The sequence below is a fragment of the Fonsecaea erecta genome (assembly GCF_001651985.1).
Source record: "Fonsecaea erecta strain CBS 125763 chromosome Unknown Scaff6, whole genome shotgun sequence".
Taxonomy (NCBI): domain Eukaryota; kingdom Fungi; phylum Ascomycota; class Eurotiomycetes; order Chaetothyriales; family Herpotrichiellaceae; genus Fonsecaea; species Fonsecaea erecta.
In genome coordinates, this window is record NW_017387249.1 from 1,985,861 (window position 1) to 2,003,281 (window position 17,421).

General features: G+C 56.5%; 7 protein-coding genes across 7 annotated transcripts; 2 read left to right on the top strand and 5 right to left on the bottom strand.

Annotated features, from left to right (window-relative positions):
* Window positions 1–174: 174 nt before the first annotated feature.
* Window positions 175–1,939, top strand: AYL99_07745 (hypothetical protein; the record flags this gene model as incomplete). Its single annotated transcript, XM_018839254.1, has 6 exons — window positions 175–208; window positions 309–667; window positions 733–817; window positions 908–1,452; window positions 1,605–1,745; window positions 1,826–1,939. 6 exons carry the CDS (start codon window positions 175–177, stop codon window positions 1,937–1,939), a joined length of 1,278 nt encoding a protein of 425 aa, XP_018692022.1.
* A 731-nt stretch (window positions 1,940–2,670) lies between these two features.
* On the bottom strand, window positions 2,671–4,608 carry AYL99_07746 (hypothetical protein; the record flags this gene model as incomplete). Its single annotated transcript, XM_018839255.1, has 3 exons — window positions 2,671–3,820; window positions 3,879–4,265; window positions 4,325–4,608. The coding sequence occupies 3 exons, from the start codon at window positions 4,606–4,608 to the stop codon at window positions 2,671–2,673; spliced, it is 1,821 nt and encodes a 606-aa protein (XP_018692023.1).
* A 997-nt stretch (window positions 4,609–5,605) lies between these two features.
* Window positions 5,606–7,606, bottom strand: AYL99_07747 (hypothetical protein; the record flags this gene model as incomplete). The annotated part of the gene is made up of 5 exons (XM_018839256.1): window positions 5,606–6,087; window positions 6,157–6,434; window positions 6,495–6,598; window positions 6,647–7,532; window positions 7,596–7,606. 5 exons carry the CDS (start codon window positions 7,604–7,606, stop codon window positions 5,606–5,608), a joined length of 1,761 nt encoding a protein of 586 aa, XP_018692024.1.
* Window positions 7,607–9,252: 1,646 nt separating this feature from the next.
* Window positions 9,253–10,912, bottom strand: AYL99_07748 (hypothetical protein; the record flags this gene model as incomplete). Its single annotated transcript, XM_018839257.1, has 5 exons — window positions 9,253–9,256; window positions 9,339–9,677; window positions 9,730–9,968; window positions 10,018–10,769; window positions 10,822–10,912. 5 exons carry the CDS (start codon window positions 10,910–10,912, stop codon window positions 9,253–9,255), a joined length of 1,425 nt encoding a protein of 474 aa, XP_018692025.1.
* A 730-nt stretch (window positions 10,913–11,642) lies between these two features.
* Window positions 11,643–12,836, top strand: AYL99_07749 (hypothetical protein; the record flags this gene model as incomplete). Its single annotated transcript, XM_018839258.1, has 5 exons — window positions 11,643–11,683; window positions 11,733–11,826; window positions 11,885–11,939; window positions 11,997–12,199; window positions 12,261–12,836. 5 exons carry the CDS (start codon window positions 11,643–11,645, stop codon window positions 12,834–12,836), a joined length of 969 nt encoding a protein of 322 aa, XP_018692026.1.
* Window positions 12,837–13,169: 333 nt separating this feature from the next.
* Window positions 13,170–14,217, bottom strand: AYL99_07750 (2-deoxy-D-gluconate 3-dehydrogenase; the record flags this gene model as incomplete). Its single annotated transcript, XM_018839259.1, has 3 exons — window positions 13,170–13,835; window positions 13,967–14,040; window positions 14,160–14,217. 3 exons carry the CDS (start codon window positions 14,215–14,217, stop codon window positions 13,170–13,172), a joined length of 798 nt encoding a protein of 265 aa, XP_018692027.1.
* A 1,351-nt stretch (window positions 14,218–15,568) lies between these two features.
* Window positions 15,569–16,967, bottom strand: AYL99_07751 (hypothetical protein; the record flags this gene model as incomplete). Its single annotated transcript, XM_018839260.1, has 3 exons — window positions 15,569–16,434; window positions 16,502–16,611; window positions 16,717–16,967. The coding sequence occupies 3 exons, from the start codon at window positions 16,965–16,967 to the stop codon at window positions 15,569–15,571; spliced, it is 1,227 nt and encodes a 408-aa protein (XP_018692028.1).
* Between the last annotated feature and the right edge of the window lie 454 nt (window positions 16,968–17,421).

A 17,421-nucleotide genomic window follows, 5' to 3' on the forward strand; every position in this document is an offset into this window, starting at 1 on the left:
ACGAGCAACGATCTATTCGCTCCGTCGATATCATACCGGGTGTGCCGGTCTTTATTGTTTGTCAAACCCAGGACCACAGATTTACGAGTGTTGTATTCTCTCTCTTTTCCGTCTAGGCGTATTCCGAGTAAGTCAACCAAAGAGCAACAAGAACGCAACAGCAACGTCGCAGCCATGGGCTCTTTGGGAGTTGAGCCTCCCTTAAAAGGTACGTACCACAAATCGAGGACAACGGGGGCAGATCACCCGGCGTCCGTTTCATGTCGGAACCATAGCTCTAACTCGAACTTCCCGTTCGGCCCAAATAGTCATCATCGTCGGGGCAGGACTGGGAGGATGTGCCACCGCGCTGGCCATGCACCACGCGGGCTTTGAGGTGGTCATGTTCGAGAAGGTCCGAGAGTTCCAGCGACTGGGAGATTCGCTGGGTCTGGGCGAGAATGCGTTCAAGCTGCTCGACCGGTGGTCGCCGTTTCTGCGAGACCGTCTGATCGAGATCGGGAACAAGTCGGAATTCATGCAGATCCGCCGCTGGCATGACGGCAAAGTGCTCGCCCAGCAGCCGCTGATGGACATGGCCGGGTACATTGGCCACCGAGGAGACTATCATAACGGTTTCTTGGGCGCTGTGGCGGAGAAGGGTATTCCCCTGCATATGGGCAGCGAGGTGAGTGTCGCCAGTCCCACCCTTTGTGGGCAGCGAGAAAGGTCTGTTGACATGGCGTGGTCTAGGTGGTAGAATACGACGACATCACGCCGTCAGTGACGCTGAAGAACGGAGAGCGGCATGTCGCCGACGTCATCATCGCCGTCGACGGTAAGACTAAATCACCCCTCTCTCCTCCGATGTTCCGTCCCATTCAGCCCGTGCCACTGGTGAGCTAACTTAGCGACCCCGGGGATCCAGGAATCAAGTCACGCGCGCGGGAATTGGTGCTCGGGTTCGACGACAAGCCCAAGTCGTCCGGGTACGCGTGCTTCCGGGCGTTCTTCAAGGGCGACAAGCTGAAGGGCGACCCTCTGACGGCCGAGTTCGTCGAGAACGAGTGCGTCAACATCTGGATCGGCAAGGACATGCACGTGGTGCAGAACACGCTGCGGGGCGGCGACGAGTTCAACTGGATCATCACGCACAAGGACACGGCCGACATCCAGGAGTCGTGGTCGCAGCCGGGCGACATGGACGAGGTGCGCCGGCTGGTCACCACGCTGGACCCGCGCATCGCCGCCGCCATCCGCAAGACCGACGAGTGCCTCGACTGGAAGATCTGCTACCGCGACCCCATCCCCACCTGGGTCAGCGAGCACCACCGCGTCGCCCTGGTCGGGGACTGCTGCCACCCGCATCTGCCGACGAGTGCCCAGGGCGCGAGCCAGGCCACCGAGAGCGCGGCGGTGTTGGCACAGTGCCTGCTCCTGGCGGGGAAGGACAACATTCCACTGGCGGCAAGTGTTTCCTCCTCCTCCTCCTCCCCCTCCCACTGATGTTGCGATATACAATGAGCTCCTTTAACGATTTCCCCCTCCTGACCCCCTTTTCCTGTATGGCTAGCCCGTTCATTACTGACTGAAACGGTCCGGTCCGGGCGTATGTATGTACACAGACCCGCGTCTACGAAAAGATCCGGTTCCCGCGCGTCCGCCGGGCCCAGACCAACGGCGAAGACCTGCGCGACCGGTGGCACACGGCGCTGGACCGCATGGGCGAGGGCGACGAGATCGACCGCGACTCGCTTCTGATCAAGGTATGTTCGACCCATACATGTACATATACATACACACCTACATACACACACACACACACACACATTCTAACCCCCTTTAGAACAACGTCCTCTACGACTACGACGCCGAAGCGGATACGCGGAAGCGCTGGCCCGAGATGGCCGCGCTGGTGGGCGAGGAGCTGCGCACGGGCAAGATCTCGCCGTTGTGCTGAGCTGAGCTGAGCTGGGCGGCCAGCCAGCCAGCCAGGCTTGGGATTGATTGGGTTTACTTATTTCATTCTACTGGTGGTGGTTGGTGAGCTTTACATTGTTATGTTATGTAGTCAGGCCAGGCCCCTTGTTGTTCTTCATGCTTTGGTAACCTTGATACCTCGATATCGCGCTGCTGGGATGTTTTGATCCCGATATCCCCCCATCCTCTCTATACCGGGATGTCTGTCTCGTACTCATTCAATCAGTCAGCCACTTCCCTGTCTGTCTGTCTGTCTGTCTGTCTGTCTGTCGCTTCCCGTCGCCTTGACTGGTCACTGGATACTCGAGAGTTGTGAATGTCCCGCCGGGTATAGAGAGCATTGTAACAGGAGTGGGGGCCAGAACCAAGACGGAGATGAAGAAAGGGGGACGAGAGAGAGAGCGAGAGGGTTGCGGAATGGACTTCTCAGTGTCTATCTACCTGTCTACCTACCTACAGTATCTATCTATCTACACTACTCGGGCCGTCTCTGATCTCTTCCTCTTTTCTCTTCGAGTCCTTGCCTGTCTGCCCACCGACCTACCTACCTACCTATTTGTCGATCAGCTATATCGGATTACGTTTCCCCTTTTTCATTCCCTCCCCATGGTCCTTAGATACGGAAGTTCACCTAAAAAGGATTCACAACAAACGATGCGTTGCACCGCACTATTGGCTATCACGCCATCTACCTATACATCGATCCATCTACTACAACTTCGGCTTTACGCCCTCGCTCAACAAATTCCTCTGATCCCCGTCCAAGATCTCCCACCCCTTGCCCCGGAATCTCTTGCCCCAAATGCCATTACGCCCCGGCGCCAGGATGCCATTCGGGTCGAGAGCGTCCTTGATGGTCTCATTGAACTTGCGCAACGCGCCGCCGCCCCAGCTGTACGTCTCGGCGACCTGGTCTGCGAAGAGGAGGTGGGTGCGGTACTCGCCGTAGCCCTCGCGGGCGGCGGCGCGGATCATGTCGCGCATTAGGCCCGTGGCGCGGCGCTTGGCATCGGCGTCGGCGCGGTCGTAGACGATGTTGGCGATGTAGTGCATCTCGCGGCCCGCCACGCACATGGTCGGAAACACGTCGAACCCCCATTTCTCGTGCAGCTGCGTGATGGTGCGGTGGATCAAGCTCGCGTCTTTGCCCTTGGTAGGTGAGATGGGCGAGAAGAACAGGTGCGCCGCGTTGGGCACCCAATTAAGCCAGTCGAGTTCCTTGAGCACCGGCACACCGCTGCACACCTGGACGCGCGAGTGGAGATAGTGGTCCGCCGGCACGTCGGTAGGTAACATGAACCGGCTGCCCGGGATCTTCCCGAACTCGGCCTTGATGATCTTGAGCTGGGCCGCGATCGAGGTCGGGTCGCCGTACTGCGTGCCGTAGAAGACCCACGAGCAGTCGCCGCAGGCCAGCTGGGAGGCCTTCTCCCGTATCACGTCCCGCGGCATCCTGCCTCTGCCGTTATACCAAAACGACCGGGGCTTGCCCATCACGGCCAGTTCTTGGATGACGTGCCTCAGTTGGGGGATGTTCCCCAGAATTCGCTTCTGTGCCAGTGGCCGGATGATCTCGACGATCTGCTCAAAGTCTTCCTCGCGAGGGAAGGTGATCATGTACGACTGGTGGCCGACCTCGGGCATCAACCAAAAGCCCATCTTGGTGACGATGCCGTAATTGCTCTGGCTGAAGATGCCGTCGACGTAGGGTCCGTAGGCTGCTTGAAAGGACTGCCACGTCGGGTTGTCGGCACCGTCCTTGCCTGGCATCGCGCCCATGCCAGTCCGGAGCAGCTCCCCTGTCGGCAGCACCAGCTCCATGCCACAGTGGTTGGCAAAGTGGTCGCCGTAAGGAGTATAACTGCCGTCCGTCTGGGTTAGCCTCGTACTTCTCATAGCCCGTGGAACGTGAAACTTACCCAACACCGCGGTCGATGGCATTTCCAAGGACGCTACCGCCCCCAAGATCGGGACAGTCAATCCACAGCGGCAATCCCCTTCGCTGAATCTCCTCGTACAGCGCAAAATACGAAACCCCGGGCTCCACCACACAAGATGCGTTGTCCGCATCCACATTGAGGATCTTGTTCATTCTCCGACCGAGATCAACAACAACAGACCCGGGAATACGGGGAGCTGCTCCTCCATATCCAATATTCCGGCCCATAGAGATCGGATAGATGGGGATCTTGTGCTTGTTCGCCCATCTCACCACGGTTTGGACTTCAGCTGTGCTGCAAGGATACACCATGGCACTACATATCAGCTCTTCTTGGTCGGCGATGTGATATGCGTCGTGGGTGTTTCTGTTATCAGCCATGTTAGAAGAGGTCAAGCTACGACAACAGGGGGACTGATTTCGTACGGATGCTCCATATACCACCCGTCGACGAGTGGCCCGTCATTGACCTGAACATTCTCATCCCCAAGGTCATTCTTCAACTCTGCGACAGCCCGATCGAAACTCTCCCTACTGACGTCCGGTGGCAGTGCAACTCTGCTTCGGGGCACACTGTCCGGAAGTGTCTTCTGGGAATACAGTCTGGCTTTGGCATCGATGGCCTCCTGGGTGAGTCTTCGAGGCACGCCACTATATCGAGTTGTGAGGTCTGGGATAGACCCCTGCGCTGACGAGGCTGAGTCCGACATTCTTGTGAACAACCGGCTATGATTTGTTCCTCCGGAAAGGCGGCTATACTATTGGAAAGGGCCACAACTGTTACATCGACTTTTGAGGAAGCTCGTGGTCAAAGCTAACGCCAAAGGTCCTTGACTACTTAAATGGGCAACCGGACTCGCCCCACGACATCAAACGGCTGGACTCATCCTCGGAAGCTGCCAGCGAGCAGGTCGGAAGCTGCTCCTCCGCAAGCCCCTCAATTTCCAAATCTGGTCGGTGGTTGAAGTTGGGGGATTGTCTGGGTAAGTGTGGTTCGATCCACATTCGACGATGTGGAGGGTGGGTATTTTCCCCAGGGCCGGCCTTTTCGCCAGGGACTTTCCCACTCACAACGCTATGCCCAGTCAATGTACCTTGGATGCGGGACAATTCCGGTGGACAACGGTGTCCTGGCGAACTGCCGTGATGTCTTCCTCAGCCTCGTGCTGGGACTGAACAAGCCTTCAGGCTATCGTTCCTGACCGAGTAGACTCGACCCATTTCCAGATGCTTCTCTTTCATTTTGAATGGAGGAGACCCTCACGCCTACTCGATACGTTGAGGTACCTGAGCTGGCATCGGGAGATGCAGTTTCCGGAAGAGCGAAAACATCCTATTTCAGCGCCTGCACATATTTTCCCCGGTGGGACCCCACAACTGTTCATAAAAGTTTGTTGAAGTCCATCATTTCAGTGGGAGTGTTTCGTTGTCTGCCCGTGGATGGAGGTGAACGGAGAGCAGATTGGAAGAGACAGTCGAAACGCCTGATTCAATCCGAAACCAAGCTTTGCCTTTTAGAAGTGGATCGTCTTCTGCAGCCGTTGACCGTTCACGTAAGCGGATCTGGCTGGACACTCACTGGAAGGGCTGTACCAATGAGTCCTTTCTTGCCGTTCCAAGAGAGTGTCGTTAGACAGTAGCTGATAGACGGCATGTGCGCTGTCTTCTCACTTGCCCGAGAACTCGGCAGACGAGTAGCTGCGCCCTTTACGTCGACAACCACTTCTGCAGGATCTTCCTCAGGTGTGCGCCTTGACTGTCGCAATCCGCCTCAAGCGGCATAAAGTCCAAGCTCGGACTGGCTCCTCTTGCGCCCCGGCCGTTTGTGCTCGACTCGCTCGTCCCATCGTCACTGTTACCTCCTGCCCCTCTGCGGCAAAGGCCGCTTGAGGAGTTAGTAGCAGCCCCATTGATGCTACTAGAGGCGCTGTTGGTGCTTTTCTTGTCTTCGAATTTTAGCACGATCATTTTGACAAGTGTCCAATAACTATCGGCAGAAGTTTCAAAGCCCATGGCGCCAACGTTTGCACGAGACAGCCTCGCACGGACGTCATCCCACAGGGTCTTCCAGTTTGTCAAGGCAATCTTCATTGGTTCGTATACCAGACTCGGTTCTGAAGCCAGTGAAGTGGCCGATATCCGATTGAGCGGGTTCCCATAGAGATGCTGCCAGCAGTGGGTATACAAAACTGTTGCATGCATTAGTAATGTCGAATAAGCCTCGCTCCTCTACAAGAAGGGTTCGCCAGAGTCCATACCGTGAACAAGGTAAAGCATATCCCAACAACACAATTTTTCGTCCTGGTACGCCGCCTTGAGCTGGCTGGGGTGGACGAATAATTTCTGGAAAGCTTCGATTAACTTCATCCGAGGACGAGGGAGTGAGCCTCGTTGTAACATGTCCGCATAGCCCGTCATGTGGAAATACTCAGGATGGCATGGCAGTTGGAGATCTACTTCACAGTAGTTGACGCGAGGAGGGACATTGTTGAAGATTCCCATGGCTGAGTCCAGCGCGAGAAGCACATTCATCGTCCTAGAAAGGAACTGTCAGAAAAAGAGGCCATCCGCGCAACACGGCAAGAAAGGCACCCACCGAATGCGGGCCTCAGTCCGCAACCAGCGCTGAAGAGCGAGGTCATCAGTTTCTGCTTTGATATTTGGGTGCTGCACTGCTGGCAAACCGAAATATCTCGCGAGCTGCGGTCATGTTAGTCATGAATAGGTGAGTGGACGAGGCGGACCGACATTTAAGACTGATGGAAACCTCAGCCTTCTCGCTCTTCGACGGCCTGCTAGATTTCCCGAGAAGTATTGGACGACGACAAAAAGGTAGGCCCCCTGGAGTGATTGAAAGTGGTATTCCACGGCATCCTCATCGGGGGCTTCCAAAACCCCCAAAGTTCCAAAGAACTCATCCCTCACCTCTGGCAGTGAGAAGACGTATGATTCCATGAGATCCAGAAGACTCTTCATCCAAGCAACTTTTGCCGGCTCCGAGTACATGGCCCCCAAAGCGACACATCCCAACACAAGAGGTATAGGGGCAATGGCCGGTTGGAAGGTCGGACGATGAACGATTGGGCAGTGGCGATAGTAATTGTTGAAAAATAGATCGAGGCAGTGGTCGATCTCCACATGGGTGAGGAGTTCGATGTTTGCGTCCAAAGTCGCAAGCTGAGGACTGTTCGGGTAGTCGACTGCAAACTTGGTGGCCGCATCCAGCAACACTTGCCTGATCTCATAGGCGCGAGGTTCGAGCGCCATGGCCGAGGCCGATACGATGCCCGTCCCGCTCGTGATTTGTGATATCTCAGCGGTCAGGGGATACGAACCAAAGGTCAAGTTCTCGAAGCCTCCGAAGAAAGAGTCAAAATTGACCCCATCCAAATCGGCCAGGCCTGCACTGGCGAACAAATCCGGGTGTTCAAAGTCCTCGCTCCAATGCGAGGCTTCGGAGGAGTCCTCTGCTTCAGTCATGGGCGCATCGTCCTCGTCACCTTCGGCGCCTGGAGGCGTGTCCCGAATCGGGAACCGGGGGACCAGATCGTCGCCAACGGGAGCGTTTAGCAGATGATGGATGGGGATGGCGTCTCGACTGCTGGGCCTGGGAGGCTCTCCTGTCGTTTGAGGACTGGATGCCGCTACACACCAGGTCAGGAAGGTGTCGAGTTCGAGGCGGCTCAGAACCACTTACTTCGGATACATTCCTTGCCCAGTTCCTGGCACCGAGTACAGGGAGTTTCTTGGTCACACTTCGTCCTCAGCTTTACGCAGGAAAGGCATGAAAATCTCTTTCGGCCTTTCGATTGGCCTTCAGGAACCGGGGCCGATCCTCGTTCCTTGCATCGAAACTGATGAGCTCGAAGGACATCACTGAGTCCAGGTTAAAAGGGACCCTCTTGGCTTTAGGGTGGGGAGATGGGCGTTACCTTCGCTTAAAGCGCTTGGAACAGAAATTACAGGTAAAGGGTCTCTGTGCGACATCTGCAGAAGCGAGGTCAGTCACCCGCAAAGCAGGCCATTTTCGGGGGAGCGATAGCTACAGACGTTGCTGCTGGTGACGGAACATATGAGCCTTTCGCACAAACGACTTGGAACACGACGGGCATTGAAACCGCTCCGGCCACTGTTGAGGCTGGTCCATGGTCGAGGCCGTCATCAGCAACCACGAACTGGGGTTGCGCCTGAGCCAATAGGGAGGAGGATAGCTGGGCGAAGATCGGTCGATATCTCAATGCCGGGTTTCAGGACCATGGACATTACACATTACACAACGTCTGGGGGAAGTCGTCGCAGCACGACGATCAAATGTGGCTGCAGGTAGTTTCGTGTTCCTGAAGATTGTGTCATAAAAGACCCATCGATGACCACACCGACCGGGAATAGTGCGAGATGAGACGAGGTTGACAAAACCTGACTCGGTGTAGTTGATGCCTCGGAATTCTGTGGGCTTGGGATGAGCTGGTCAGGCGGAGTTTGATGTTCAGACGATCCGGATCAGAACAGGGAAGCAATTGGTGGTGGCATACAGACCTGTGCAGGGAGAGGGAGAGAGAGAGAGGAGAGGAAGGTGATAAACAGCTGCCGGGGAAGGTGGAGAGGGGAGAGAGGATGAGGAGGATGGATGGATAGTTGATGATGACGATGATGGATGATGGATGGGTGGATGGTGGATGGTGGTGGATGTGTGGATGGGGGATGATGGATGGGTCGGGAACGCAACCTCGTGTCTGAGACGGTCTGGAAAACCCACCAATTTTAGAAGTTCGAATTGGTGAAGGAATAATAATAATAATAATGAATCCAAGAGGGCGGGGAAGTTAAGAAACGAGACGAGAGAAGAGACACAGAGAGCAATCCCACACAAGTCCCAGCTTTTGCCTAGACCAGAAAATGTGCTCGCGACGCAGGTGTGACAGAGAACAAAGAGTTAGTTCCCCAAGGCCTAGTGACTCCATCCTCGCTTTCCCCAATGCCCATTATTGCCCAGTGCCTATGGTCGCCGCCCCGCCACTAAACCCTAGGCCTCTTCTAGGTACATAGACTCGGGGCTCGCGGTCGCCTAAAGTTTTACTTACACCTTACACCTGAACATGCCCAGCGCGTGGTTGCCCCATCCGCCTTGGCGAGTCCGCTCCCTTGGTCTTCTACATGTATCCACCTAAAGATCCGGGGAGTAACAGACCCTTTGCCATCGAGAGCACATGTGCTACTGAACAACTCATTCTATGCTTGTGGCCTCACCGTCATCCGTCTCCGCCGTCGATGCCGAAGCCACATTGTCTCCACGCCCTGTACCTCATACTCCTCATCTCCGCTGCGGTTGTGGCCATCTGGCTCAACCCCCTCCCTCATCTGTCTTGGTTAGTGGCTGAAAAGGAGGCGTCGCTTCGAGGATACAGGGATGCTCACCGCCACTGCGCCATCAATGGCTCACAGCTTAATGGTGCCAATAACTTCCTTGGACAGCCTCTGGGTGTTAACCATCTCGGGAACAAGCTCACTGATCCGAGTGGCCCCGGCGAGTGCCATGTTGCCCTCGAGCTCCTCTCGCAGGATCTGGACCATTCTCCTGAAGCCAGCTTCCCCATAACCACCGGTCAGGCTGAACAGGAACGGCCGCCCCAGCCCGACCGCACGCACCCCCAAAGCAAGCGCCTTCAGAATGTCCGTGCCGCGACGAATCTCGCCATCCAAGAACACCTCCATGCGGCCATTGAGTAGATGTGGCGCATATCGTCGGATCTCTAGCAGGGTGACCATTGGTGCTTGAGCCCTAAATGCGACAATTAGGTCCCCGAAGCCTGAATAACGGTGAAATTACTCACGTGTCCTGGGATCGGCCTCCGTGATTAGACAACACAATGCCTTCCACGCCATTTTCATACGCAAGGACGGCGTCCTCCACGCTCTGGATCCCTTTGAGAACAACAGGCAATCTGGTAACCTGGCGGATCCATGCAATATCATCCCAGGTCAACCTCGGATTGAGCAGGCCGCCGGCAGCCAGTTTAGCCACGCCGGGTTTCTGTTCCTCGAGCATGACATATTCGTCTTCATCACTGATCTGCACCCATGTTAGCTGTACCAGTGACGTTCCGGCGTCCGATACTGACTTGAGCTTTCAATCGATCGTCCCGCTCTCGTTTTCCAAGAACAGGCGAGTCCACCGTCAACCATATCGCGCTCACTCCCAGATTCTCAACTCGGCGGATCAGGGCTTCGGCCTTCTGGTAGTCTCGATTGAAGTACAGCTGAAAGAACACCGGCTGATCCTTGCTGATTCGGGCGTTGATGATCTTCTCGATGGGCATGCTGGGGCTCGTGGGGATCACTTGGATGAGTCCTTCTTTTCCTGCCCCCGAGGCAAAGGCGCACTCTGCATCGGGATGGGCGTACCTCCCCAGTCCCGAGGGCGAAACGTAGATCGGCAGGCTGGTGTTCTTGCCGAGAATGGTGGTTCTCGTATCAACCTGATCCACGTTGCGAAGGACCCGGGGACGCAGTGTCAGTTTGCGAAATGCACGAGCTGCTTCATACCGGCTGCGTTCGTCGTCTGCCCCGGATGAATAGTAGGCCCATCCGGCCGGACTGAGGTATTGCTTTGCGACCGCCTCGAAGTCATTCACGCTGATCATGGTCCTCAAGGGTGGGAATCGCGCCTGTGGCTTCTGCTGTTGTGGTCTGCGGTTTGATGCCGACTGTGTCTTGGGGATGGTGTCCGAGTCGACAAAGCCGCGAAATGAAGTCGAGGGAAGGGTCTCTTCCACCAGGTCCGGACTGTGCACGCTCTCGTACTCAGCCGTGGCATCCTGACCTGCGCTTCTCAGAAGGACCTGTGACCCGCCCGGGTGTCCGTCGAGAAAGTCTGCCGCAATTGTGTTGGTTTCGTGGTCTGAGGCAGCCGCTGAGGTACGCACCTGTGATGTCGTAGACTTTGCCGTACAGAACGACCCAGCACGAGTGCCTGTCGTTGTGCTGAGCCACTTCCGAACTCTTTAGCTTCTTCATTTCACATGGAAATTTATTTTCAAGCAGTATTATTCCAATCCGCCCATCTTGGGCAGGTCGGATATCAGTCACACGGGCTTGAAGCATTGAACCGAGGGCTCGGTACTAGTTGGGCACTCCACCACGCAACGGTAAGATGACACGAAGATTCTCGGTGGCCATCATCCCCCACCTGTGGCTGGTGAGGCTTACCCCGAAGCCGAGCTTGCTGTGGGAGGCGTGGGATTATCTGCATGTCCATCGCGACCTCTCTCGGGTTAGAAAGGAAGACTGTTCATTGTTCGACTGATGGTGGTCTCCATCCACCAAAAACCATTGTTTCTGGGACAGGGTGAGGTGAGCACCTGTTCGCCTCCTCTAAGATGATGGGCGGATATGGCGGCCGCTTACTGGCGGTTCAACACGCTTCTCTGCCTCAAAGAAAACTTGTCAATGATTTGTCTGACGCCGGAAGCATGTGTGTGTATATATATATACCCCTGCATGACCCCCACGTCTACCAGAAAACACAGTCTTCAGCAACAAAAAGTGATGAGCTGATTCGTGTTGTCTTTGAAGGGCGTCAGTCTCGGCACTCTTGAGACCAGGACGAATTTAGTCAATTATCGACACCACCAGAGAAACACCGAATATACAGGGTAGAAGACCCTCCTCTCGAGCTTTGCACAGCTCTGACTGAATACGAGAGCTGAACATCCACGTCGAGAAGAACAGCTTCAACGACTTCGACATGGCCCGAGACATCAATGTCATGCTTTATGGGCTTGGAGCGTAGGTCTTGAACCTCGACGTTCGGGGAAGTCTGTTGCTGACCGGGCAGGATCGGGTCGTTCTACGCCTTCATCTTGGAACGCACGAAACGTGTTCGTTTAACCGTTGTGGCACGTTCCAACTACGAGGCTGTTAAGAATGATGTCTGTCGCGTCGACACCAAACCATAGAGGTGAAGGCTGACACTCGTTGATATTGCAGGGACTGCACATCAAAAGCTTGAACCATGGCGATCACGTCGTGCATCCGGCCAAAGGTGAGCGAGATTTTCGCTTTTCTTGTCTCCAGCAGCTGACAAGCTCCGTGGCTACAGTTGTCAGAACACCGGTCGAAGCCGGGGAAACCTACGATTACATTGTGTGTACACACAAGGCCATTGACCAAGCCTCAAGCACCAAGAATCTCGCTCCCGCCGTCGACGAAAGCAAGACTTGCATCGTGATCATTCAGAACGGTGTTGGAAACGAAGACCCGTTCCGGGAAGCGTTCCCCAAGTGCCCAATTCTGAGCTGCGTGGTATGGATAACACACACCCTCTCCGGCTGTTCTGCCTTGTTTGACTGATGGCATTGGCAAGACGTGGGTGGGTGCCCGCCAAGATACCCCCGGCGTCGTGAGCCACTGGAAATCAGAAAACACGCAGATCGGAATCTTTCGAAACGAGGCACTTGATCAAGCCGTTGAACGAGCCCGCCTGGACGAGTTCGCGTCGTTGCTGCGCGAAGGCCAAACCCCGTTCTCCGTCGAGGACAACGTCCAGATCCAGCGTTGGGAGAAAGTTGTCTGGAACGTGGCGTGGAATTCGCTGACGACGCTCACCATGCTCGACACCCACTCGTGGCTGAAGTCGTCGCCCGACGCCATGCCCATGACGCGGAATCTGATGCGCGAAGTCATTGACGTGGCGAGAAAGTGCGACGTGCCGCTCAGATACGAGTTGATCGACGAGCTCATCGTCAAGATCCTGGAGATGCAGCCCATCGGCAGCAGCATGCAGACGGACGCCAAGATGGGAAGACCCATGGAGGTGGACGTGATCTTGGGGACGCCGGTGCGGAAGGGGAGGGAGTTAGGGGTCCCCATCCCGATTCTGGAGGTGCTGCATACCTTGTTGGTAGCCGTCAACTCTCGCATGAAGCCCGGTCCATCTTGAGGCGGAAACACTTCGGACGAGGCGGAGCATTGATTCTTTGTGCTCTTGTTCAAGAATGTAGCATGTTGCGGGCAAAGAGGGTCAAGGAACTCCGGGGGCCATGACAGGTTCTCGTTGTTACGGGGACGAAGGTATGTAGATGTCCACGTCTGTCTGTGTGTGTCGTTCCGAGAATGCTCAACATCGCTCACACGCTACATCCACTCCTTCCATCCTCGTGACAAGCAGACCCCCACATTCCGCTGGCAGAGCAGCTCCTCACATCCCGAGGGCACAGCTAAGAAGTGCCTTATTTCTCCTCCCTCTGTCGTGACCACCACCACCACCTCCCCTTTACCTCCCCATCCACCCGCCGTCAACCACCAATACGTGACCCGACACATACGCACTCGCCGGGCTGGCCAACCATACCACGGGACCCTTGAAGTCGTCCGGACTTCCCCAGCGGCCCATGGGAATCCGCTCGAGGATCTGGCGGGCGCGGGTCTCGTCGTTGATGAGCGCCTCGTTCATGTCGGTGGCGACGTAGCCCGGCGCGATGGCATTCACATTGACACCACGGCCCGCCCATTCGTTGCTCAGGGCCTTGGTCAGCTGCGCGACGCCGCCCTTGGCGCTGGCGTAGGCTGGCACGGTCAGTCCACCCGAGAAGCTGACCAGGCTGGCGATGTTGATGATGGAGCCGCGCTGGCCCTGCTGCGGTGTCGGCTGGCGACTGAGCATGTACGCCCCGAAGTCGCGACACAGCGTGAACACGGCGCGCAGGTTGACCTGAAGCACCTCGTCCCAGTCGGCCAGCGGGAACTGGTGCGCCGGGTGCCGCCGCTGGATGCCTGCGCAGGTCACCAGGATGGACACGTCGTGGCCGGCGCCGGGGTCGAGCACCCGGTGGGCCAGTCCCGACACGTCGGCTTGCGAGGACAGGTCGGCCGTGTAGATGGTCGCTTTGCGCGAGAGGGCCTCGATGGCTTGTTTCGTGGTCGTGTTGGAGGCGTCTCTCTATTTTGATACTTGTGGTGTCAGAGAGAAAGGGAGGGGGGGGAGGGGGGGGGTTCAGTCGACACTCTCACCGGGCTCAAGAAGGGGAGTCGGGGGAAAGAGAGAAACATTCATTCATTTCCACTGCGTACCTGAACCAGAACGATATCTGCCCCTGCTTCCGCCAGCGCAATCGCTATCGCTGCGCCAATGCCTCTCGTGGCTCCTGCGGTGCTTTGGTCAGTATGATATCGATATGATACATTCATTACAGTATTCGGTTCGGGGTGGGGGGAGGTAGAGTAAGCCTGTCTGCCATCGCAGAATCCGCACGGACTGACTGACCTGTGACGACGGCCGTCCTGTTCTCGAGCGAGAACATGCCGGGGAAAGTGAGAGCCATGACGACGACGATGACGATGACGCTGGATGTGATGTGGTCCTCGATTCGTTCTGCTCGGCGGCCTTCGTCGTGGCGAGCAACCTGTGTTTTGAGAACCGTCCGAGTCCCGGGTTCGGTGTTGTTGTCCTCGAGATGATGTGCAATACTGTATGCAACAACCCTGACCCTGATCCTCCTCACCCGCCCCGTGCCCCAGGTAGAGATAGAGAGGATGGATCGCCCGCTACCCCGCGGGGGTGGGCGCTAGGGACTCCAAAGCAAAGCACAACTTATACAGTATATCTCGTGTATATATCACCCCGAGAGCTACATAACTGGGTCTACCACGGGAGCTAGGAAGGGAGGTACAGAGTCTCCAGAGGTGCCTGCAAAGGTCTTCTGTCCTGTCCTGTCACTCGTCCATCGACAGTAGGTGCCCACCCCCCCGTCCCCCGCCCCCCTCAATCCTTCCTTCCTTCCAGGTTTGTTGACCGATCTATTCTCCCTCTCGGTCGTGATTCTCCCGACGGACGAAGGTGGTGGTGAGTGGTGGTGACGGAGTCGTGCGGCGTTGGATCCCGACGCTTGAGCCCGTAGGCTCCCCGGCTTTCTAGTGGACGTTGTGAGACTCATTTGGGGGGTGAGGGATATATATAGTATGTATGTATGTATGTATGTATGCATGCAGGCATGGAGGTGATGACCCTTCGACATTTTGCGTGGGGGCCCTGTCTGCCTGTGCTTTCTAACTACATATCATATGCCCATGACCCATGAGCCAGAGAGGGGACAGGGGGAAAGGGATCATGTCAACTGACTCTATACAACACTACAACAGCACGACAACAGCACGACATGTCAGCGGCTACTTAGCTTGCCGCGCGCTCCCCCTGTTCATAGTCCTGAGTATATGTATGTATGCTCTACAGAGGTTCGGACGAGGTATGGGCACGATGAATATGTAGGTTCAAGAAGATCCGATCGGAGCCGTGGGAAATCCATTCCTTCTCCCCTCGCTCGCTTGCATACAAACAGCATATGATGATGCTTAGCTCAGAGCAGCCAGCCTCCCGGAAATGAAGGGGGGGAATGTCCGCAGGGAACAAGATGAAGAAAAGAAACATACATAGGGTGGACCATTCTGACGGGCGCGACTGTATTCCCTCGTGTCTTGGTTGATGATTGTCAGACGCCTTGTTGCTTTCTACCGTGCAAATGGAAGAAAAACATGCTTTTGCTTTCCGTTTCCGTTCCCCTCTCCCTTTCCACTCGCACTCTTCGCCGCGCGCCATCGCCATGCAGACAATGGGTGGCCAGGAGAAGCGGAAGTCGGAATCATATATCGTTCTTCACCTCCCACCCTTTCCCCCCCCTACCACTCCCGAATCGACCCATCCGGCCCGTAAAATTCCTTGCACTGCCAGTGTCCCGTGTCCTGGGAAATCCGACGCACGACCGCCTCGTCGATCTCGATGCCCAACCCCGGACCCCTCAGGGCGTCGACGTAGCCGTCCCGGATGGCGAACACGGCCGGGTCGACCAGGTAGGTGTTGAGGTCCTCCTCACCGGCTTCGACGTTGTAGTGCATGCCCAGCGACATCTCCTGGATGACAAAGTTGGGTGTGCAGAGCGCCACCTGCATGCTGGCGGCCAGGGCGACGGGGCCCAGCGGACAGTGCGGCGCGATCGCCACGTCGTACGTCTCGGCCAGCGCAGCGATGCGGCGCGTCTCGGAGATGCCCCCCGCGTGAGCGATGTCCGGCTGCAGCACGTCGACGCTGCCGTCCACCAGAAACCGCTTCACGTCCCACCGCGAGTACAGCCGCTCGCCGAATGCGATCGGGATGCTCGTGCCCTCGGCCAGCTGCTTCAGCCCCTCGGCGTGCTCGACCAGCAGCGGCTCCTCGATGAAGAGCGGCCGGTACGGCTCCAGCGCCCGTGCGAGCTGCTTGGCCATGGGCTTGTGCAGCCGGCCGTGGAAGTCCAGCCCGGCGTCGAGGCCCAGGTTCTTCACGATCTTGAGGCGTTCGATCGTGGCGTCCAGCACCGCAGGCGAGTCGAGCCAGTTGACCGGGCCCGTGGCGTTCATCTTGATGCATTTCAGGCCCTGAGCGATGCGTGCCTTGGCTGCCCCTTCGATGTCCTGGAACGTATCGCCACCGATCCACGCGTACACTTGGACCTTGTTGCGCACCTTGCCGCCTAGGAGTTGGTAGATGGGGACGTTCAGTCTACGGCCTGGAGCGCACGGTTAGAGCCCTCTTTGCACATGTCTTTGTCAAGCCCTTCAGAGGGGGTTTCTCACCTTTCAAATCCCACAAGGCAATATCGATACCCGACAATGCAGACATGAAAACAGGGCCTCCACGGTAGAATCCCAGCCGCCACACCGTCTGCCAGATGTGTTCGATGTCACTACAACAACCCCATTACATCGACTCTTCAGCAATCCGCGTAACCCACAGAAAGCACGGCGGAACCCAACGGCAGGAGAAGCAACACAAAGGGTATCTGACTTACTCTGCCTCATACCCGACAATGCGGTCGATGATCTCGTCCAACGCACCCTCGACGGCCTTGGTATGGCCTTCGAGCGTCGCCTCTCCCCAGCCATGGAACCCCTGATCGTCGCAGATCTTGACGAACAGCCACCGCGGCTTGACGCGGAAGTACTCGACGCTCTTGATCTTGGCCAGGGTCGGCGCGCCAGGGACTTCGAGACGTTGGCCATTGGTGGTGCCTTGGAGGGAGTTCAGTTGGCTGGTGGCCATCTCGAGGGGGGTGGTGCTCTGAGGGAGATATTGCTTGGACAGTAACAACAAAGGGCTTGGAAGAGTAAGTTGGTAATTAGTTATGTGACACCCGGTGAGGACTCGTTTACAGGCGAGACAGGATTGTACCAGATCCCGACGATGAGTTTGGATAATCACCCCAACTCCTCATCGGCTATAACCCAAATAGCACTCTGGGGCGACTAATGAGATGACGCCGTTCAGTCGCCGTCAACCCACAAACGGTGGATTCTTCCTCGGCCACATATCGTCCGGAGAGCGAAGGCGAACGAAAGTGGTGGGCGGGATGATCCCCCACAGCTGGGTAGGTATGACAGAACAATGCAGAACGGCCCATCTGGCTGTCTGTCTCTGCGTGGGGTTTGTGTCTCTCGCTCCTCACAGGTACTGAGTCACTGGCTCGTGGGATAAAAAGAGTGTCCGTGACACGTAG